The 25,015-nt window shown below is 39.4% G+C and overlaps 1 protein-coding gene across 1 annotated transcript; it reads left to right on the top strand.

Annotated features, from left to right (window-relative positions):
* The first annotated feature begins 1,374 nt into the window (after window positions 1-1,374).
* Window positions 1,375-25,015, top strand: LOC104936426 (C-Jun-amino-terminal kinase-interacting protein 1). The gene is made up of 12 exons (XM_027291284.1): window positions 1,375-1,759; window positions 11,415-11,490; window positions 12,130-12,702; window positions 13,584-14,162; window positions 15,709-15,966; window positions 17,405-17,480; window positions 17,577-17,743; window positions 17,825-17,928; window positions 20,023-20,133; window positions 20,429-20,499; window positions 20,852-20,950; window positions 21,290-25,015. Exons 1-12 carry the CDS (start codon window positions 1,688-1,690, stop codon window positions 21,360-21,362), a joined length of 2,259 nt encoding a protein of 752 aa, XP_027147085.1. The 5' UTR covers window positions 1,375-1,687; the 3' UTR covers window positions 21,363-25,015.

The following is a 25,015-nucleotide window of genomic DNA, read 5'->3' on the forward strand; positions in this document are numbered from 1 at the left end:
AGTTATATCATAACTGAGGTTTGCACCAAAGTTGTCTTCTGATATCTGTGGAGGATTCACCACATGCAGGGTGGGAAGCTCCAATGTTGTAAGGCTTTGTTCCAGGTTGCAGGTTGTATAAATGTAGGGAGTCTGACAAATCATTATCATTTCGCTTCTCCCTGAATGATCGCTAACTGAAAAGACAATGGATAGTGAAAATATGGAGAGACATGGCACTATATTTCAGGGTAAAACGACATATTTGATAACGTATTAGCTAACATTAGACAACAGCCAATGTCAGCATTCAACGACAACATTTACATGATATGATAGAAAACGCCTAATGGCCTAAGGGCTAAACATGTATTTAAGCCTAATAAATAAAAGCTCAGCATTGACTGAGCTGCTGTAACAGGTGGACACTTTGAAGGTGCAATCTTGGTGGTGGACACATACTCCCTCTTGTAACAATTGACACGTACACGGACACATGCACTCGTATTTTCACATGCATTTGCAAAAGTGGGATATATACATGCACTACTTTTCAATTGCCTGAAACACAACAGTGCACTATTTGAGCTTCCCACCCTGAGCATGATGAAAATGGACGTTGTGCGAATGTGGCTGATATGGCATGACTGCATTCCCATAATTTGACGTAGAATTTTATGAACAATTCTGGAAGTTATGTATGTTGCCTGTCACACCTCTTCGAAACTGGCAGGTTTTAAGGAGCTGACTGATTTGCTGGCCACAAGCAAGGGTGACTCACTGACTGATCTGTAGCATTTAAATTGACTGGAATGTTAGCTAACATTGTAGCTTGCAGATTAAGTGACTGGCTGTTTTCTGGTCCACTGTGTGATCTTTTGCCTGAGTAGCCTGCTGGTGGGCTAAACATGACAAATGGTTTGTTCATTTTTGCTGACTGGTGTTAATTGGTGGTTGAGTGGTTAAATGAATGGTTTGCTGGCTGCTTTGTTGACTTACAGACCAGAAGACAGTTTGGCTTGTTTACTGACTGGTCTGCTGTCTTTGTCTCTCCATGGGATCACTGTTACAGTATAATCTTATTTGACAGAGTTACGCACACACACACACACACACACACACACACACACACACACACACACACACACACACACACACACACACTGTGTTTATTAGCTTTAGTTCACACAAAACGCCACAGGCAGATGAGCTGATGATGTCATGCCTTGCTCTTGGTTGGCTCTGACTTTCTCCTCCCCCTCTCTCTCTCTGCATCTCTGTCCCTCTCCTCCCTGCCTTTGCTCTGTCAATCCTCGTTCACCCCATCTCTGTTCAACACCACCCACCTCTCTGGCTCTCTCTCTCTCTCTCTCTCCCTCCCTCCCTCCCTCCTTCTGTCTCTCTATCCGTCCTCTCCATTCCACTCTGCTCCTGCCAGGAAGATGATGGTGATGATGATGATGTGACACCGTGGCCGGCCAATGATCACGCGAGGAGTGAGTGGAAGGGGTGTGTCCAGAGGCAGAGCTTGGAGCTGATTGATGCTGAGAATACAGAGGAGGAAGAAGAGGCAGAGAGGGAGGTTGAGGAGGGTGGGGGAGGCCTTGTCCGAGCTGAGGAGCTCCTGTGCTGGCTTAATAAAGGAGGTGAAGAGGAGGAGGGAGGGAGGAAGCTGTCACCTGTCAGAGGGGGATCAACCTGTGCTGTCATGGACAAATATCGACCAAAGAGACCGACCACCCTGGCTCTGTTTCCACAGCTGCCACAAGCCGGCACCCAGGTAGGGAGGCTGGGAGGATCCCCTGTGTTTAAAATGAGCTGGGCAAATGGGTTAGTGTGTGTGATCATGGGTGGATCCTGGATCCTGTGTTTAGGATGATGCAGCAGTAACATCAGGCAGAATAAATAGGTTACTGTGGGTATGTGTGTGTGTGAGAAAGAGAGAGAGAGAGTGTGTATTTCCTTGGAGGATGCTGTCTTCAGAATGAGACAGCATTGGCTAGCTGTTTATCTGTGTATGTGTGTGCCGTTAGGTGTGTGCATGTGTGTGTGTGTGCGCTGGCAGTGGGTCAAATCTTAAAATGGTTCAGCAGTGGCTTTATGTTGCTGTGTTGTTTCAGTAAATAGGTCCCTGTTTTGTGACAATATTCTTCATGAATACCTCGATTATGAATAGGTGTATCATGAGTCGGTCATGTAGCTGCTTTATTTTTTTCCACAAGCAGCCAGGGGTTCAGTCACTTGCTCAAGGACACTTTGACTGAACACGGTGGCTATCGTGGGAATTGACCCCGATTGTGTTATTAAAATGAGAGCCTCCAAGCTATTCCGCCATCTCATGAAATATTTATTTTAAGATGGACCTGCTGTAGTAATATCTACTAGTAAAAGGACAGAATGATTGTGAAGTAGTTAGCCTTGGCTAGTAATGAGTGCTCTCTGGAGGGAGACAGCAGTAGCAGTAGTAGTTTCCTGGCGTATCCCTTTAAATGAGTTGTATCCTGTTTACTGTGCCAGTACAGATCAGAGCACAGTCATTTGACCATAAACTGGATTTCCCTTCAGTTCGTTTCTATAAACACTTATCTGCATATGAATGTAGAATCTGTTAACAAGGTACCAAGATTTTTGCACGGGAAACTTTTTCTGGTTTCTGTTTGTAGTCCGAGTAGTATTGACCAATCACGTTTGAGCGGGCTTGCATGCAGGTAAACGGTTTGTGTGGAGAGCAAAAGGGGTGGAACATGACGGGTGAAATGCCATAGCAGAATCCAACGATTGTCTGATAACGATTTAGCTCTTTATTAGCATTTTTAAAAAACATATGTGCATTCAAATGTGGCTATCTATTTATAGATATTAGCCAAAATGTGATTCATGCTCATAGTGTTGCTAATCGGATTGCGGAGGAAGTCTATCCACTGATAGCTGTTAATGTCTCCTAGTTACAGAAGCCCTGAAACATTTGCTGCAACTAGATGCTAAATCATTATCAACGATAAGCAATTCAGCATAGAGATGGTGAAATGATGAGCTTTTGGGTACTAAGTCCCAAATAATAAGACAATAGAAATATGGTATAGATGGTTAAATTTGGACATATATTACTAAACAAACAAGACAGTAGGCTGGTGTTTTTTCTTTGAATGTGGTCAAATCATCAAATTTAAACCCTTATCAAATCTAGCCATATTTATTTTTGACATTTCTAAGTAACAGGAGTTGTTCAAACTAAAACATCTGTAATCACCTTTTCTAGCTTAAGACGCAGAAACCTAATGTTTATAAGCTGTGAGATGGGGTGAGCAGAAGAGGATAAAGTATGAAATGTTAATTAACAGAGCAGCAGCTGACACTGAAATAACATCTGTACCCTCCTGAGCTTCTTAGTAAGAAAGATCAGAAACAATATAAAGAACAGCTTATAGTTTTTATTTCCACTGGGTCAGACAAGATAAAAGATTTGCAAGTCTGAAAAGAGTCTGGCTCTAGAAAGGCAAAACTCTGGACTCTTCTTTCTTCAAGTCTTTACTAGTCATGATCCCATCATCAAAAATGAACTTCACAAACTTCCAGGAAACTTGAATTGTTCCATTCGCTCCATCAGCACTTCACCACTATGTGTATTGCAGCTCTTTAATTACATTTAAAGAAACTGATTTGAGGACATGACAGAAAAGGTAGCGAGACAGCTGAAATATTTCTATTAGCACCCGGGCTAATATTTTGTCGGCTTCATTCCTTGTGTTAATTAGTCTATTGGTGGTTCAATATTTAAAACTTACAAATCTATAACAAACACCATAAAACTCACTCATAAAACTCAAAAACGCCCTTGGTGAATTTAACAAAGTTAAAGAAGTTTGGCTTTCAAAAGTTTACCATCATAACTCATACATGCTCTCTTCTAATCTAATTTGAGTTTTCAGAGATGTGGTTGCATTTTCAACCAATACCATGCCTGACTAGGCATAACCCTGAGAGGGGGGGTCCTATGGCAGTATAACTAAGGGATGACCTGAGCCAGCCCAAACTATAATCTCTATCAAAAAGGAAAGTCTTAAGTCTACTCTTAAAGGTATGACCGTGTCTGCCTCCTGAACCCAGAAAGGTAGTTTGTTCTACAGAAGAGGAGCCTGATAGCTGAAAGCTCTGGCTCCCAATCTACTTCTGGAGACTATAGGAACCACAAGGAACCCAGCATCCTTAGAGCGCAGTGTTCTAGAGGGGTAATAAGGTATTATGAGCTCTTTTAGATATGATGGTGCCTGACCATGAAGAGCTTTGTAAGTAATGAGAAGAATTTTAAATTCTATTCTAGATTTAACAGGTAGCCAATGCAAGGAAGCCAAAATAGGATAGATGTGATCTCTGATCTTGGTTCCTGTCAGAACACGTGCAGCAGCATTCTGAATTAACTGCAAAGTCCTAAGAGACTTATTGGAGCAGCCTGATAACAAAGAGTTACAATAGTCCAGCCTAGAAGTAACAAATGTGTGGACTATTTTTTTCTGCATCCGCTTGAGACATGATGCGTTTGATTTTGGCGATGTTATGTAAGTGGAGGAATGCAGTCCTCGAAATTTGTTTTATGTGGACGTTAAATGACAAATCCTGATCAAAAACAACTCCAAGATTCTTTACAGTGGAGCTGGAGGCCAGGGTGATCCCATCGAAAGTAACTAAGTCTCTAGAAATAGAGTTTCTGAGGTGTTTGGGTCCAATTACAAGAACTTCAGTTTTGTCTGAATTTAACATCAGAAAATTGTAGGTCATCCAACTTTTTATATCCTTAAGGCATGCTTGGAGTTTAGTTAACTGATTGGTTTGATCAGGCTTGATCGATAAATATAATTGGCTTTACTAATATCTGCCTTGTGTGAAATAGTCTACATTAAAGCCCACAAACAAAATATTAGATAAAGACTAATTATAGACATACAGCGTGAAATGCATGACATACTGTTGCAGAAGGTTGAATTATTCCATGGCTGGAAGGTAGATTAATCACATGGTGGATGCTAAAGTGTTAGCATGAGTACTGACAGGAGTGGATTTTGTTGCTATTCTTCTTGCAAGATATTAGATACATTTGACCAATCAGTCGAAGGTCGAAGCATAGAGGGTGTTATAGTGTATACTGTACTAACAGTAAAGTCATTTGTGATATTGGGCTATATAAATAAAATTGTCATGACTTGACATGTCATGCCATATCATGACACAATAGTACAAACATCTACATTATAACATATGCATCTGCATTCATGCAACATATGTAACTGTAACTGCAAAAGAACATGACATGATGACATGCTTACACAAAACACACAGTAAAGTCAAGTGAAAATAGAGACTAGCTAAATCATGTATACAGACCAGATGTGAAATGCATAAATATGTAGGCTTAGCTGCTCCAGTGGAGAGCCCCTTTAGAAGTTAGGCAGTTGTCAGTAAGTAAAGATCAGTAATGATCTGACTGTAACAGATCACTCAACAGTCAATGATCCACTGTGAGCTGACAGAGTAGGAAGACGATGTGCTGACAGGCAGATATAGAAGGATGTTGTGTCTTCAGTTCAGTCCTTCAGAAGCTGCATGCTGCTGAGAGCACTTGCTGTCTTTAATACAGCAGCACTGTAAACAACCGGGACGTGTGGATATAAAGGTACAGACACAGCTACAGGAGGTATTGAACAGTATTCTGCTGACTTTGTCAAGCGCGGTAGATTGACTTGACTTAAAATAGCTTTTGCATATCTAGGGCCTAAGTGAATACTTGGATTTTCATTTTCAATGAAAATCCAAGTAACGGCCAGAAACCAAAGCAGGATAAAAACATGGACACTGTATATGTATATGTATATATACTGCAGTAACAGTAATGTAAGACAGATGCAGTATAAAGATAGATAACGTTACCACAGCTTGAACAATAAAATTCCCTCTTAGCAGCAAATGTTTGACCTCCTGATTCAGCTTCAAATGAAATATTGTTGTGTCTTCAGTCTGAACCCTTTTTGTAACGTTTACATCCATTCTTAATACTGTTGGATAGTAAAACAATTAGCATAATAATATGGACATAATAATGACATTGATTTGTATGGATATAGTAGTCTATATGTTACATTAACACACAGCTTTTAATATTTATTGGTAAAAACATATTTTGCAATGATTCTGATTCAGGTTTATCCTGAAAAGAAACAAATTATTTATATACTGTGACATAATATAATGTTACTGCGTGTACGGCAGGGTGAAAAGTCCCATATTATACATGTAATTATTAATAAAGTAATGACATAGTATTGGAATCAGTACATAAACATTGATCAAGTCCACGTGTCATCAGGCACATTGCATCTATTAATCAAACCTGCTGTATGCTGATGAGCCGTGTGATTGGCTGCTGTAAACCGTGTCCTCTCTAACCTGTTCTGCTCTCCAGTTGGACTTAAGATGTGTAAGCCCTGACTTTTGTGTGTGTGTGTCTGTGTGTGTGTGTGTTAGGGAGGTGGCATCAGGCTGTTTTTGTGTGATTAAGATACATAGATGTAAGCAAACAGTCCCTGTACAAACAAGAATAATGTTTAATGTTTATATCAGCTAGATAGAAGTCTATTAAATTTATTGCCGGCGTCATTCGAACTGTATAGAAGCTGTCAGAACTGGACCAAAATAATCCACCTAAACACTGATGATTGAATCATAAACAGCATCTTGACCATAAGTCATCCCACATGGTTCCTTGCACCATTTCTTTCATAATTAAAGAAACAAATGTGTTAATTAATAAGCATCAAAGGTGGCAGGTGGATTTTATTTCTTTCAAACAGAGCCAGGCTAGTTATGTCCCCTGTGTCCGGTTTATGCCAAGCTAAGCTAACCGGCTGACTGCAGTTTTGTATTTACTGCACAGACATCTAGCTGTAAGCAAGAAGTTTGTTTGAGCCATTCCTTCCAGCTAACTGCTCCCAGTACCCGCTACTGCCTCTGTGTTGACTGGAAAAATACCTATCATGGCTAACATGAACACAATGTCAGACTGAATAATGAAGTGAATCGTGGAATATGTTTTTTCCTAACATGTTCTTCATCCTGTCACCTCTCAGATTTATCTCGTGAACCTCTGAGGGGAACACAGAGTTGTTAAGGTCGGTGTAATCATGAAAGTTGCAGCTATTTGCTAGTTCAGAGAAGCACAACAATGTGTTCTGCTTTATTTCTATCATGTTTATGTTACATTTCTAATGTTGATGTCATTTAAAAATCCAATACTGAGCACTTTACAGCTGTTTTATTTGAATTTTTTAAGAAGTACCAGAACCATCTCGACAGTTTTTCTGTCTCCTCTTTCACTTCCCTCTGGAGCTTTAGTGACAAGAGGGCGCTTTGTGTTGGGTTTTGTCTCATTAATATTAATAAATCTCCTCTTTTTGGATTGGCTGGCTGTTTTCTGAGTAACACATGGACTGTAGGGCAGTGCTGGGGGTGTGGCTGAGGGCTGTGACTGTGCAGTTGTGTCACTGTAACCTTCCCAAAATCCTGATGGCCCAGTTTTTGGAATATGGGCTTTGTACATTTCTGCATGGATTGAGGGCTATATAGCACCTCTAAATTGTTGCAATTGCAATAAATTGTTATCTACCATGCAGGCATTTATTATTTTCCATTTATGTCAGCGCACAATGAAAAAACTGACTTATGGATGTGTTAAAGCAACTGTATATGCAGACTCATCTGAACAACGGTGCATTCACGTGCTGAAATCTGAGATATGAAGAGTGAGCACTGACTTTGCTCTGCAATGGAAAACTAAAACCCTGTGGGCACACAATAAGAAGCAATGGACTTGCTGAAAAGGAGAATGTACATTTGAGAGCTCCGTATGTTACCCTACAGTGTGTGGTGTGATGCTATTTGACACATGTCCTTTGGGTTTTGAAGGCATTGGTGGACATAAGATAGAGGATTCGACAGAAGACAGTAAGGCCCATAAAAGAAACTTTGAAATACACATCTAATAATAAATGCAGCACTTCTCTGTGGCCTCTGGGCGACTTGCTGCCTCCATACTGTTTACTGCTGTTAAAAGAGAACGCTGTTGATTCTGCATCACAGGCAGCCACATTGATCTGTTATGTCTGTCCAAAAGTCATTTTAAGTTCACTTTGCACAGGAGGCGTCTGGTGTCTGGAAAGAGCTAATGACATGACAATGTCTGTTAACCAATAAGAAGTCCTCAGTTTGTTTTGGTAATATGGTATCGACAGTCAGCCCATAAGAGGGTGTCAGTGCAGTGGAGTTACATGCATAAGTTTGCATTCATACTATCACTTGGAGCGACAGAAAAACCGAAATATTTCAACCATGTATCCATTACTAGCAGAGAGACAGAGATGAATTCATGTCGCTCAGAGTGTTTCAAAGTTAGTCATGTCATTTTCTGAACTCATCTGACACGTTTCAGTCACTTCAAAATGGCTGCTTGACTGCTTCCACAAGTGGGTGTGGCTTCAGCACATTCAGAGGACACGCCCCCACAGTCCTGAAGCTAAGAATTCATTTTTACCTGATTGACACCTCATTTCATAAACTTGTCAATATCTTTAATCATTAAAAATTGGCTGGATGGTTAATAACACTTTCTCCTTTGGTCTGACAAACTCGGTACACATATTGCACAGCTCAGAGTCTTTTTTTCCTCCACTTTTTCTACACCCTGGAACACCCTCTACACCCTTTCTCTATCTTTGTTCCTATCATCGTGTCTCATTATCATCTCTCTCTCTCTCTCTCTCTCTCTCTGTGTGTCTCTCTTTAATTAAATTCAGTGGCTGTTACATTGGCCCAACATTCCTTAAGCTGCAAAAGCACACCGTGATAAAATGAACAACATTACAATGTTCATAGGATGACTGAACCATAATCACTGTTTTGTCACAGTCTTTTTTCGTCTATTTGCTCTTTAAGCTTTGCCTTTGCTCCTCCAGGCCTGACCGTGATTGCCAGCAAATGATTGTTGTTGAAAGGTCAAGATTTGGTCTTTTTCACATTCACAGTCAGTTAGTTTAACTGAATGGTCGCTTACTGTTTCCAATTTAACATCATCCAATAAATTCTGTTTAGTGAATGACCCTGTAGAAAAAAGGGACCATGTACAATATTACATATATACAAAATGTTACCATTTGATACGTTGCACCACAGTTAGCCTTAAATCTTCTCAAATAAAACATTTACAGATTGAATTTAAACAAACTAAAATCTGCAGAGAATAACTAAACCACAAAGCAGGTTGTTTCTCATTTGTCTTTCACAATAACCTATAAAAGCTGTCAAATAATGATTAATTTAAGTGTTTTCTAATCTGCCGCCTGTTATACATTCATCCAATTTTAAGGTAATATATGAGACTTAGTACATTAATATAGCAGCAGTTAGCTATATAGTGGAGTAATGGTGTCCCCCTCTATGTTGTGTTGTTCCCCAAGTTGGGTTGTGCTTCCCAGCCACACATGCATGTTAGTGTATGTGAGTTCCTCCTTGTGAAACTGATGGTAACAAGTCAGAGTTAGTAACTGTCCAGATGAGTTGGTTCCTGTCCAGTTTGATCCAAGTTACAAAGTTACAATGGTAAAAGTGTTTTGTCTTTTGCTGTCTGGCAGCAAGTGATAATGGCTGTATTTGGTTAAACAAAATGGATCCTACTCTTTAACAAAAAGGTCGATTTCTGAAATAATTATTTGTATTGTCACGTCTAACTTGATGAACTGAAGGGTTTATTCCGACCAAATAAGACTGTGGAAAGATTAGCAAAGACTGTTTAGGTGAGTTTTATTTAGTCTCTGTCCTGTTTAAATTCTTTTATGATTATCTATGAGGTAAAATTAATAATTAGTTTGTCAAGTAGTAACATGTAGTGGCAGTATATTTTGTGTATAACCTTTAAGTAACTGAGTGACTGATCTTTTAAATGTCATGTAAATAAACTGACAAGATTAATCAGCATATTGTGACCCTGTAGGAGTTCTAAACAGCTCTGTGCATCTGTTTCTACTGTCATTGAAACAAGTGCAGTTGGCTCTCTCCTGGTTGTCACTCACACTGTGCACATTTACATTAATTCAAGCCTCTCTCAATTTTCCCCTGTAGTGTTGCTGGGAACCTTTGGAGTATATTGAGCTCAGTGGGCAACACTGGGTTAAATTGCCAGGGCCTATTCACAATGATTGCTGTCCCAGCATTTAAGAGTGTATGTGTAAGAGTTTAAGCAACAGTGAAACGTCATCACGCTACTTCTGCCTTTGTTAATTACAGTAGACAGCAGAGAGTCTGCCACGGCAGCAAGACGCAGTCTGTCCGGAAAACGTTAGCAGATCATCTGAGGTGCTTTAAACGAAATCATTGCTAATGTTCATGTTTTTGGCTGGTAAATGATAAAAATGCTGCCAGCTTTCTGTCATTTAGGGGGTCAAACCCATCGCAACAGAGTTAGATGAGAAGATTGACACCGCTCTGCCATTTGTACGCTAAATATAGCTTAGCTTAGCATAAAGAGTTAAGACATGGGGACACAGTTAGCTGGTGTGGTCCAAACTAAATTATATTAAGAGGTGTTTCTAATATATTGTCCACCCATATTATTTACACAAGGGAACGGTCCTCAGTGTAATTCAATACAGCAATACCACTAAAAGGACCAGCATTGAATCACCACCTACGTATGAATACTTCACAAAGGTTTACCGGAGAGGATGCTGAGTGTCAGTGTGTCCCTGTTTAAAGTGACGAGAACAACAGGAAACTGGTTTGTCTTGAAAAGATATGAAGAGCTATGTCTGAAAATGATAGATGATCTGTGTGCACCCTGAAATCACCACAGAATGTTACTGAGGGAGGATGTTCATCGGAGAGAGGAGTGTGCTGTACACAGAGAGATGCTTTGATTCTCTGACTCACACACACACACACACACACCGAGAAACTGAGTAACCATAGTAACAGAATGGGTGTGAAACGGGGAAAGCAGATGCATGATGGGATGTCAGCAAGTGAGTCAGCGCTCTGTGTGGATGAGGCTGGACCATTACACACTTCCTGGTCGATGCCCCTCCTTCTTCCTGGCAATGATGGCGTCGAGAGAGAGAGAGAGAGAGAGAGAGAGAGAGAGAGAGAGAGAGACAGACAGAGACAGAGAGAAAGACAATGTGGTGAAATATTAAATATTAATATTATTATGAGTAATTCCCCTTTATTTCAGATGTTTTTAAAAGTTTTTTTTAATTGTGTGTGTGTGTGTGTGTGTGTGTGTGTGTGTGTGTGATTGCAAACTAAGTCATATGCTGAACTATGGAGACTTGTTATATCTATACAACTGTTGTAGTCTTGTCCTCACACTGCTGCTCTGTCTCATTAACTCTGTCCAGGACTCCATCAACAACAACTCTTTAGGCAAGAAGGACAGCTGGAAGGACTCCCACTCTTCCTCCCCACACATCACAGGTATGGACACTATGTATGTGATCAGTCGACGAGTACTCAGTACTTCCTGCTCAGCACCAGAATGACAAAGGTCTTAAGTGGGACAAAGATTCTTGGGTGTATTTGATCAAGAAAGTAATAAGAGCATGCTGCTGGGGCCAGCATCACTTTCTCATCAGATGAGTAATCAGCAATGCAGCAGCTTATGCACACAAATCAATCAGAGCAACGAAATGTGTCACATGACACTCCTCTGTCAATCATATATAAAATAAATGGTTGTGATTTGCATTCAGAAACACATGTGACAGTGCTAATGTAACCAGTTTCGCACACAGCTTACCTGTCTACTTCGCCTGTTAAATAAGTTTGATAATGCTTTTCTGTTGCTAGAGTAGATTTCCAAAACCTGAGAAATCATTCATATTTCAAGAGCATATTCTCTTCATATATATATATATATGAAATATATGAAATATATGAAATATATGAAATATGAATAATTTCAAATTAGTGTGTGGATTTTACTCTATTCCTGTAACTCATGGATCACACAGGATAAATAACTTATTTTAGGCTACTTTGATAATCTCTTTGCAAATGTCTGGTTGCGTAATGCATAATCTGTTTGTTTGTGTGTGTGTGTGTGTGTGTGTTAAGGGGATCTAACACCATCGGCTATTCAACCAAAAGCAGAGGACAAAGTCCGGCACAGCACGCGCCGCCCGGCCCCAAAACCACCTATTGCCAATGGAGCCAACAGCAGAGCCAACACTCAGGCTTCTGCCACCAGCGCAGACACCCGTGCTCGACCACGGGAAAAACAGGGCTCCGGGGCCACACACACACTGTCCTCCAGCACACAGAGGAATCAAAGGAGAGGAGTAGGAAGAGGTGGAGGAAAAGGAGTGACAGCAATGAGAGAGAGGAGCCTGGGTGACATCAAAGGAAAGGATGGAGTGACAGCAGGAAGGGAAGAAAGAAGAGGAAAGCTTTGTGAGGAGTCCAAGGCAAAGGAGAAAGAGAGAAATGGACATCAGAGGCCAAGGGAAGCAAATGGACTGAAAAGTCGAGGAGCTGATGGAAAGGGAAAAGCAGGTGCTAAAGGAGCTAACAGAGCAACGGGAATCAAGCCAAATAACATGCTGGCCAAAGAGGAAGTTTATCTGACAGCCATGGTGGTTCCACGTACGCCTATAGCACCAAGAAACCAGGACAAGACCGAAGACCAAGGTACTGAATCCACATTTAGAGGGCAGAGTAATCGGTATGATCTGAGGGGATATGTAGAGCTGATGATCATTCTCTCTTGGTGTTTACACATAGCTGTCTGATCCATTGTTAATATAGTGACATGGACACAGATTACTGAGAAGAGAACATAATGTTAGTATAAAAGACCAACTGTAATTCTAACCACAGTCTATTGCTGTCTCTCAATACAGATACTTCCCTTAGTAAACTTCTATGTAGTACACTGTGTACACTGTGTACACTGTGTACTTCCTGGTGTAGTGCGTAGTTATAGTGGGGTAGTGTCTCAATTCAAGTATGGCTGTCGTGAACTTATTAGACTTAAGATGATCACAACATTTTACAACCGTGTGGTGCATCAGCGCCAACATTTGACTAAAGATTAAATGTAAAACATATGTACTACTTTGGTACATTATATAGTATATTGCTCTGCAACCGCTTCAGCTCCAGCAGCTTCCCCAGCCACCATTTGCATAATGCTGGTGGTCCCTCCCACTAAGTAGCCAAAATGGTGACCCCTGCGGGCGAGTCCAGCATTCCACACTCAACTTTTTAACCGTTATAAGCACCATGCACCATCCTCACAGTGCTCCAACTTTTGACATACTTATGGACTCAAAATAGCATGTTTAAGTATGGTAGTATTAGAATTAACTACTAGCCATTAAGAGAAGTGAAAAGACCTTGAGTGATGCTGTGAAATTCTATGAGTAGTTACATCTAATCTAATCATATCTGATCATAGACTATGGGTATGTGAAAGTATGTGAAGTGGTGCACAAATACCTTGCAAAGAATTCATGAATTGCTCTATTTACTACTTTTATCTACCCACTGTCCCTATGTTGTATTCTCAGGCCAAAACCATGACAGGACCCAGGACAACCCACCTGCCCTCTCCAGGTCCAGCAGTGAGGGAGGGTCAAACAGAATGTCCCTCAGTTCAGACACAGAGGGCCCCCCACCAGGGCCACTGCATCCTTCTTTATGCCACCGAATCAACCCTGACATCAGTGAAGAAGAGGGGGAGGGAGATCCGACTCCCTGCATGAACATCCAGAATGGTCCAACCCACTGTCTTGCAGATAATGAAAAAATTGACTATACCAAGTCAGAGGTGGACGCATGGGGAGAAAAAGGTGACAATAACACTGGGGTGGATGGCACGAGCTCTGTCACTCAGGGAGATCGTGTGGCTGCTCAGACTGTACCAACAAGTGAAGCTACAGCAGGGTTCAATTATGACTCTGTTAAATATACTCTGGTGGTGGATGAACATGCTCAGTTGGAGCTGGTCAGCCTAAAGACCTGCTTGCACGGTTACAATGAGCACAATGATGACAGTGATGCAGAGACAGTCTATCAGTCAGCCAATGAGGAGGAAGACCCAGAGTATGAGGAGGAGAGGAAGACAAAAGAGGAAGTGAGGAAGCAAGGTAATGAGCCTGACTCACTTTTAACATGGGTGAGCACATTTAAGCGTGCAACAATGTACCAGTGGTGGAGTCTGTGGACATGCATAGCTTTTCTGAAAATGTATACTTGAACAAACATTGATAAATTACTTACCATATATTAACACAGCATCCATTTTCTCTGACATCCAGTGACGTCAATAGGAAAGGTGTGAAAGAATTTGGAAATGTCAGCACACATTTGGGACATTTATCTAGGCCTGGAAGTAAAACACACACTGGATATACAGTAATTAAACCTCATACATATTCTGGTTTAGTCTATGTGACTTTGTGCTTACTGGAACAAATACTGCAGTCAGTAATTGATGCCTTTCATATCGGATTGTGTAATGCTATGAAACAATAACGTTAGCTTTTGTCTAAAATGGGTAAACAATTATGTTGTTTTACCTTGAAAAGAGGCCACCTGCATTTACTATCCATTATCTTTATAGTTGTTGATCAGGTTTGATTGCACATACAATAACAAGCGTAGTTGTAGTCAACTTGCCCAGTAATATCAGTTGATTTTCCTGGATTCACCACTGCAGCTACTCAGGTCAGCTGAGCTGTCCACTATGTGCACCGTAGACAGTATATAAATAATTCTTTGTACCAGGCTGTAAACATGTTTATTTCTGCTGTGAAGTTGGACATTTGAACATGGATTGACATGTTCTGTAGCCAGCCTCAAGTAGAGGTTTGAGGAACTGCAGTTTTTGGCACTTCACTATAGATGATAGACAAGGCTGCACACATTTTTTTCAATTTCACCAGGTACAAATAGATAGAAATAAGCTATAATTAAAGAATTTCCTGAATTAATATTCCTCTCCATGCAAAAAAAATCTAATGTTGCACACTGTTAACCACTATCAAATAACTAAGGTAGGTCAAAGAGTCACTTTCACTGCTTCAATGCATAGAGGCATTTGAATCAAACAAATGTATCAAGTATAATTATGCTACAACAGATTAAATGTTTGCAGTAAATATCCCTAAAAATAATTGTTCCATTAATTTATTAATTGAATTGCTGGAAAAAAAATGTATCTTCTTTATCAAATATAGTAGGCACAGTTGAGGTTTTAAAACAATTCACTGTTTAAACAAGCTATGGTAAACTCAGCTAGTGCTTTCGCCATATGGTGCAAGTATTAGATCATATATTTTGAGATTTGTTAAGAGTTGACTAAAATTAGAAGTATCTAATTTCTCATATTTCATTTGCACAAAGAAATAACAGAGTTTGAGACCCTGAAGACTTGTGTTTAAGTGATCTTAACAAGTGACAGCAGAAACAGATATGTCATCAAGGAAAAGAGTAGAAGACACAGTACTAAGCCTTGTGGAACACCACTGAACAGATAATGGTTAGAGCACCACAGTTATACTAGATGACTGTGCAGGTGTAACCTCAGGAGCAAAGATTGACAGAAGTTTAATTTAAACCTACACCATCTGTTTGCAGGGTTCATTGGTTCTTGCTGCTATTAGTTTAACTTTTCTTGTTTTCTGGTCCAAGAGAGGAGGAAAGAGGAGGAAAAGAGAAGAAAGGAGGAGGAAGAAACGAAGAGGAGGAGAGAAGAGGATGTAAAGAGGAGGAGGGAGGAGGAGATTAAGAGGAGGAGGGAAGTTGTAGCAAGGGTCTGCAAGCAGTCCAAGGTAACATCAGCCACAACTTCAGAGGAAGACGAGTCTAATGGAGGAAGAGCAGGAGCTTCCAGAAGTAGGAAGTTCCTCAACCTGTTTGCCAACAACAGCAACCATTACAGTGCCACTGGTTTGTATATTCTACAAATATTTCTGTCTCCTGTGACACATCCTGTTTGTCTTTTAGACCGTCACTTCTATATTATATCATATTGTATTGATAGACAAATAGAGAGATAATATAATCTACGGTTATCAGTATATTCATTAATGCCAGGACAAGAAATACATGATATAGTCTTGATTGAGTTGATGTGTTCTGTGTGTATTTTTGCTATACCCTTTTTTCTTCAGTTACTTAGTTTCTACCTTTGTCAGTGCCACATATTTGAGGTCTTAAAGAAAAAGAAACTTTACGCTAAAATACCATATAAATGTTAAAAGTAAATACCTACCAAAAACATTGGAAGATGTGAATTTAGTTATTGATACCAGAGTATGAAGTGAAAAACCCTGATTTAGAGACATTGGTGGTTTATTAATAGTTCGTCATGGAGGTGGTGATGTTCTCTGAGCCACCATCTGGTGTGTCCTGATAATCATTGATTTGTCATTTTGTCGTGCTTTTCACCATTTGTCTTTCATGAGTTCAGTTAAGTAGAGATGATGTCCCTTGTAGTGTAGTGACTGCTATTGTTTGTGGGTGCATGTATTGCTATTGTCCATTACAGTGACTAGTCGCTATAGGACAGGAATAGAGTTTAGTGTTACATGAAGGACCCGAGACAATGAGCAATCCTCATAGACATGACCCAAGCAACAGCCCATTTTCCATCTTTGGCTGAGCTGAGGAGAAAAAAAAGATTTATTTGGGCTTTTGTGGCTAGCCCATGTAAATTAAATTATACCAAATGAAGTTGCCATATCATCTAAACATATTACTTAGGCATTCATCCTCAGGACACAGAGCTGCAAAACAATAAATTAAAAAAGTGACAGAAATGTGACACTGTAACATCTAAACAAGCTGTTGCTATTGTGTGAGGGCTCCAGGTGAGTCTTTTTAAGTTGTGGAAAAAAATGAATGACAAATAATATAATAACCTCATGTGATGACCTGTGAAAAAAAATCTCCACATATGCTTCCAAACTTCCAAACTTGTCATGTACGCCTTACATTGCACAACATTCATATTATTATGCTATAGCATTAACCAATTTTAGCTAAGTAACATATAGACAGCAGTGTACAGGTCTGTCTGGGACCAGGCTACATCTACTGACAAAAAAAATGTGTCTGTTGAATTTGAAATTATTGGTTCATTCATTTTCAGGGTCCCAAAGTTGAAAGGGTGGGAAGAACCGTGTGCGTTTATGTCAGTTTCATAATACCACCAAAGTCAAAGGAGTCACCAAAGTCAGCATTTTACAAATCCTGCACTCATTGACACTTAAAGTTGTCATGGAGATGGCCATTTGGACTCTCCATTCCTCAGTAGATGTTGATTTTTTTTCTTTAAAAATGAAACAAAATACAGAGTGTATAACATCAATGCTGTATCATTCAGGTGCTGGGTCATTTGGTCTGTTCTCCTGTGTTTTGGATGGAGTGGAGAGACAGCAGAGTCACAGAGCGGTCTACAGGTTAAAACATATGATTTCACACAGACTAATTGTGACTTGTCCAGATAAACACATAAGACTGAACTCTGTACATTTCTTAATGCCTTCTTTTTTTAGGTTTGTGCCTCGCCATGCAGATGAGCTGTGCCTCGAAACGGATGACCCGGTGTTGATGCTGAATGAGTCTGAGGACCTGTGGTGTCAGGGTTACAACATGAGGACCGGAGCTACAGGCATATTCCCTGCCTTCTATGCTGTCAGGTTGGCCAAAGATATTAGCCAAGGTACGCTGCAAAGAGCTGGACTGTAAAAACCAAATATCACCATCAAAAACAACTTTTTATAATTCGATGTTTCTCTCTCAGTCCAGAAAGACAGTTGTATAGAGCAGTTCCTGGTGCGATTCCTGGGTTCGGTTCAGGTCCCCATCCACAAAGGCAATGACGTGCTGTGTGCTGCAATGCAGAAGGTACATAAATACACACACTGCACAACAGAACACACCATGCTAAAAGCTGATTGTTGCGACTCAGGAGCTGCCCAGCACCAAATTGCATTTCACCAACAGACAGAAATAATCTGATTTTGTTTGAGCGACTAGCAAAAATATCAGAGCAGATATAATGTCCTGCTGGAATACCTGTCCCTAATCTGCCTCTGATTGACTATACTCCTCAGGTGTTCCAGTTTAACTGCTAAACATAACATTAGTCAAGCTATCCCAACCAGTCCTATGGCCTTCAATCACACCATGCTGTATATAGCCATGCAGTTATTTTGGCTTATTCAGGTTTTGTTCAAGAGGAAGAAACTTCTCAGAATGAGGTCTCTGATGATCCTGAAGAACTGCAACGAAGCAAATGAAATAATGTGAGATTCTATTAATCTCCAGTGAGATAAGATGGAGGTGGAAATCTCAAAAACAAGACAAATACAACAAAATCTATGTAAGACTTGGGTGAACTGTTCCTTTAACTGAGTCTGTTACAAGACTGGAGCTGTACCTCGAAGCTAATCACTGTGTTTTCTCTAAATCCTTCACTGGCTCCAAATCCTTGTTAAGCACATTACAGCACAGAGGTAGCTACTTTAGCTTTTGGCTTAGTGTGTAAAGGGACGTGTTCTCTCCTTTCACTTCATGTTCCACACTTTACTTCTTACTGTGCAACTGTGCACTTATATAAGACATAAGATGGGATTTCAGTGATTCCTGTGGTCAAACTTGCTCATTGCTGGGACACGGTTCTGAATACTGATTAGGTGAGACAGTTGAAAAGTCTGCAAAACACACTAAAACTGCAAAAGTGTATGGTATTAATATCACGAGTGTTAATGTGCAAAATTAGTTGTTAAAAGTCAATAAATCATATTTTCCCAGTTACTCTGCTTCAACAGAGAAAGGTTAGGTGAGTCAAACATAATTCAGTGGATAACAAACAAGTACAGAGATACCACTAATGTGCTTCAATTATGTACTTATCTAAGATGAACAGGCCACAATGTTTAATTTTTAACTCATCTCAGGATACAAGATGTTGGAGACTGTGGAAAAAGTAAAGCCAATCATTTTCGTATTTTTTGGGAATACTCCTTATTATTCCTTATTGGCAGGAATTAAAGAAAAGCATGGAGAAAGTGGAACTTTCATTTCATTTTACTTTTCATTTTATGAAAAAAGAGAACCATATGGTAAATGGACTGTGCTTATATATCGCCTTTCTAGTCTTCCGACCACTCAAAGCTCTTTACACTACATATCTCATTCACACACTGATGGCATTGGCTGCCATGCAAGGTGCCAAGTGCTCATCAGTTTCAGGATCTAGGCATTCATACGCATTCGCACACCGATGGCACAGCCAATTTGGGGTTCAGTATCTTGCCCAAGGACACTTCGACATGCAGACCGGAGGAGCCAATCATCTGATTAGTGGACAACCCGCTCTGCCTCTGAGCCACAGCCGGCATATAATAATAAATTCAATGAAATTTGGATAGAAATGAGGATATAAGTGAAAAATTTACTCATCTCTAATCTACTACACTTTATGTTTAATTGTAAATTGATGCCTATTTATGTTTTTACTCCCTGGTGTGAAGTATTTGTATTTTATGTATATCTGGAAAACATATGTATGAGATATAAAATGCTGATGGGACAATGCTGAATGTAATTAATTAAAGAAAAAGGAAATTATAAAAAAAAAACTGTTAAACTCATAGTAGACTAGAGAAGAGAAAAACGTAGCTCTCTGACATTCACACAGACTCCACACTGTGTTTGGTCAGCTATGTGGGGGATGACAAAGGAGAGAAGTTTAAACTTTTTTCTCCAGCGTCATTTGAACAACTGAGTGTAAGACTGAATAACTTCCAGGCCTTTCACTCCACAGTCAGGTGTGGCTCTTCAGAACAAATATAAACACTTTTTTGATTTCCAAAGTGGTCAACCTGCTTTGGAACTGGTTCTGATTGTGCACAACCGGCCCTTAAGTCTAGCCTCCTGGTGTTGATAGTCAGAGCTCTGCAGTTATATTTATTGACTGATTGTTTGTCTTAACAGGTGGCATGTAACAGGCGGTTAGCGGGTCAGCCTCCCTCAGCCTGTGTGCTGGAGGTCAGTGTGAAGGGTGTGAAGATCAGTGTCCAGGACCAGTGTCACTCTGCTCACAGGGTATGTGCACTATTTTATCTACATATCCACCTACGTACCTTCACAACTGATGGAAAACCTGCTGCAGGTCATTTGCTGTAATAAGGTGTATAACACACAACAGTGGCAATCAGCAGTAACGACAAGCTACTCCAAGAAGTGACAGTGTAGTCGGTACTCTGACACTTTGGATAAACATTCCAGGATTTGTTCAGATTTAGCCAAACTCGGCACTCTCATACACACTGAGACAAACTGGACCTTCAAACTTTACATTTTATTCTGTCTGTGTCTGTCTGCCTCTGTGTCTCTTCAGGGGGAGCAGTGTTTCCATTTCTTCCAGCTGAAGAACATCTCATTCTGTGGCTGTCATCCAAAACACAGCAAGTGAGTTGCTACTACTTTTTGTTCTAATCAATCTTCACCCACAGACATGATGAATTTATTAAACTATCTTAAATTGTGCCATTTCTCAGAATCTGTTTAGTAGCATTTAATTTCATTTATATAGCACCAAATCATAACACAAGTGATCTCCTGACATTTTTCATATAGAGCAGATCCAGACTGTACTCTTACCCAACGATTCCCACCATGAGTTAGCACTTAGCAACAGTAGCAAGGAAAAAACTTCCTTTGAATGATTTGTACTTTGTGTTCTACTGTGGTTTGGAACAGTGAATATTCGGAAACTTCTAAGTTGTGAGTTTCCTGAGTGTGTGATTATTGCACTCTGCAGGTATTTTGGCTTCATCACCAAACATCCTGACCAACAGCGTTTTGCTTGTCATGTGATGATGTCAGAGACAACATTACATCCTCTGGCTGAGTCTGTAGGGTAAGACCTATTAAGTTATGTTATGTTTTATGTTTTATACAGATCGGACTTGTCTGTAGTGGTATCTGTCCATGCACATGAACACACAGAAGTGTCATAGGCCAATTTGGCAACACCAAATATTGCAATCTTAGGAGCAGGGCTTATCTCTTTGTCACAGATGTAAGAAATCAATAAATCAGAAATGAAAGACTAAAACTGTATCAACTTTGGGCAAGCCAAGAACATGGCTCCATCCAAACTAGAGAGTGGTTGATGATTATACACATAAACATGTGTGCTATCATCTCTTCTGTTCTGTCAGTTCATTTTCTAATCTTCTCCTTTGGTGTCCCACAGGAGAGCATTCCAGCAGTATTACAAGGAACACATTGGTTACTCCTGTCCCACTGAAGACATCTTCATCGAATAACACCTTCCCTCCATCCACATTATGTACTGAATACTCACTTTGTGCTTGTAAGGCCTGGCCTTACACCGCAAACTGGACCACAGATATATCTTTGTCAGAGTACTTGCATGGTGGATTTCTTTTTTAGCTGCATCCAGTGATACAGCGAGCTTTTCCTCCCTTTCACCATGTCACAATATAAATACCTCTATGGATGGACAGGATCACATGAGATGTTCCGTACAGTGAGAACAAATGTAACATAAATCTACCCAAATTTATTTTATGGGCTAAAATGACTTATATGTAACTACACATAGATATTGGATGTAAAACCATACGGGCAGCCTTCAGGACTATGGAGTTAATTTAACGACAGAATGTTTATATCATCAGTTTGTGAACTTGCAGTGACACTTTTGGTAACTGATTAACCATTTGAGTCCTGTACCAAAAAACAGGAGTCTCTATGTAGGCACAGCAGTGCTTTTAGCTATTGTAAATGCTAATGTCAGCATGCTAACATACACACAGTGACAATGTTTACCATTACATTCCATTTATTTACCATGTCAGCTAATATTTGCTAATTATTAATATTTATTTATTTTATTTAATTATTCTAAGATATGACAAGAAAATGAGCTTCGAGATAATGGGATAAGTAATTTGTGATCTCAAGATAAGATGGTTAGAAAATGGTTTCTCAGCTACCATAAGTTTGCATACATACAACAGTCATCATCATTTTTATTTCCCGTAACCGGTTTGTACTCATTGTGATGGTCACATGATCACTTCTGAATCTTTAATTCCAGTTTGCAAACTTGTCATTTACTTCTATGTAGAAGTAAAATTGTGACAAAGTTCATTGAAGGAAAATGTACGAAAGTCTTGCACATTTTTAAAATTATGCATGAATTCAAAAGTTTGGAAAAGTAGCAAAACGTAGCCACTTATGTCAGATTTGTACTTAACGGATCAAGGTGAGCATCTCCTGTACATAACTACATCTATCTTTTTGACCAAAATGAAATGTATACATGCATTAGATCAGTCTTGATTGGTAAACCAAGTGTTCACTTGGGTAAAAAGTATCTATTTAGTGCACAAACTAGAATTCCAGTTCCAGATATTTCCATGTGCATGCAACAGTTTCAGGTGAGACAAGCATTTCATTTTTTCAAAGATGTTGCTGAATACAGCCACGTCAACTGCCTGAAAGGCAAGTATGTAAACTTACAAACACACTCACACGAGAATCTAAGAACAACACAAAAAGAAGGTAAATTTTCTGTCTTTAAATTAGCTTCATCCTTCATTTAAGAGCAACAAAAGTGTTATGAAGGAATATATAATGCAAATGAACTTCCTTGTTTCTTTGCACAAATTAGGACAGATTGATGTTTCCAAAAAATACATAAGAAGAATTCTATATCTTATACTCCCCTGACTTGACAATCTATTGCTGAAGACCTTTGGAGTTGCTGTTAAGGTGCCTAATTCTCTTTTTGCTGCTTGATGTTCCTTTTCTTTCAAACGTGGTTCCAAATACATGCAGGGTTTCACTGGTCGAGCAATGTCATAATTCATTTAACTCTCTGTAATAACAAGGCCCAAATGACGTTGTGCAATTAAGTATGTGTGCAGGAGAGGCTGGTGAGATGGTGGATCACTGTGTAAATCATGTCCAAGTCTGTCCACATCACTTTGAGCTCACACTTCTTTTGCATTGCCTGTTCAAATCTCGGACCAAGTTGGGGTTAAGTCAATGTGGAAATAAACTTCCAGTTTTTTGGCTTTGATATGATTTAAAATAAATAATGAACAGATGGTCACACACTGACAGAATAAATAATACAAATAATACAAATAATTATTACCCAACAATGTATTTACCCTCAGTTCTATGCAAGTTTTTAGCCTCTTATAGCTACGCACACTACCCCAATACATCTTGTTTCTAGCAGCAGGCAGCTATTCTCAGCTAAAAAGCTGAGCTACCAGCTCCAGCACTGAACAGAAGACAAAGTTAGAAACTAGTAGCTGAACATCCTGTATCATTTAAGAGCTAATGAGTCAGATATTTTTCTCAGGAGGTGGAAAAAAGTCCATGGCTAAAAAGAAGGCTTACATTTATATTTATCAGGTCATCTGAAACATGACTCAAAGTAATGTTGAAGAGACAAAGAGACAAACGCAATAGCCATAATTGCTTTTATGGGGTGACAATGTTTCTTTCTGATGTGTCACTGCAGTGTCAAAATCAATTAATCAATTCAGCTTTGATATCCAGATGATTGGATTTGAGCAGGTCAATGCAAAGGAATCCTGAAATGTTTTGTGTTCAAAAAACAGTGCCTACTTTATTTGAGTCTTTCTGGTGTGGTGATGGTGACTGTCTTCTGTATTAACTATTGACTTCAGATGTCTCCAATCACAGAACCTAAAAATAACACCCAGTCTTATTCAGACGAGTCATCATGTAGCTGGATATGACTTGGTACACCAAAGATGGCTGCCATGGAATGTTAAATAATATCATTAAAGAGAGCTTATATTAGGTCAGCTAGGGTTTCGCTGATATATGGAGCTAGTATTGCCTTTCAGTCAGTCATTCTGGTCCAATGCTGTTTGATTGTATATTTACTGTAGAACTACACCAATTTTCTATGGGAAGATGTAAGATTGTAATGCAACAGTTTGGTGAGATTATGCAAGTCTGTGTGAATATAGTAGCATTAGTCCTAGCAATATTAATAGTCTTTGCTGATATTTTTATTGAGATTATTTTGTCCCTTGATCTAGCCTAGGGAGGATAAAAATGCAGGGCAAATGGTAAATACTTTTACATTTGAAATGCATGAAAATGGTTAAAGGAACTGAATATATATACAAGGCATGCAGCTTCTGTCTGAAAATAGTGGTATTGGTCTCCAAAACTTGTATCAGCTGAACCCTTTCCATAAGACAACTTTTTTTTTTTAAGTCACTCATGCAACAGGAATTTTACATCAAATTATAAGCAGACAAGAAATCCACTATGATGAATTACAAATTTTAGGTCTTAAGTCTGTTGCTGTTTGATTTTTACACAGGAGCACAAGTAAAAGAAAATCAATGGCAACGTGGAAGAAATTTTAGTCCTCATTTAAAAGTGCTCATGTAATGTGTGTCCACCATATGTTCAGTTCCATGCCAGCCATCTGACGTGGAAGGTCACAGGAAGTTGATGTTCCACCAGAGAGTGTCCTTGTGTCCTTTCCATGTATTCCACTTTCTACCACCATGGTGATCTACTGTACATGACTCATCCATATATATCCATCCTGTATAAAAACTGTATGTATGTATGTTTGTATAGGAGTTATTATTGTATGCTGTTGGTTTGACCAAAACCTGGGTGTAACGCCGCATGATATCGATGTTGTAAAATGAAGACACAGAAGATGCACAGATTGGTGGTAATGGTGGTGGTTATTCTTGTCAATAAATCACATTTACAACTGCACTTACAATACATGTTTTTAGTAGGAACCAAATTACCTTTTTATATTGAGTGTAAGTCTGTTACATAGTAACCACATTAACACCCGATAAGTATTATAGTATTTATAAAACAACAAAAGAAGCATAAAGACGTTAAAACACAACAAACCAAAGACATAAAAAAA

The sequence above is a fragment of the Larimichthys crocea genome, chromosome XVIII, assembly GCF_000972845.2.
Source record: "Larimichthys crocea isolate SSNF chromosome XVIII, L_crocea_2.0, whole genome shotgun sequence".
Classification (NCBI taxonomy): domain Eukaryota; kingdom Metazoa; phylum Chordata; class Actinopteri; family Sciaenidae; genus Larimichthys; species Larimichthys crocea.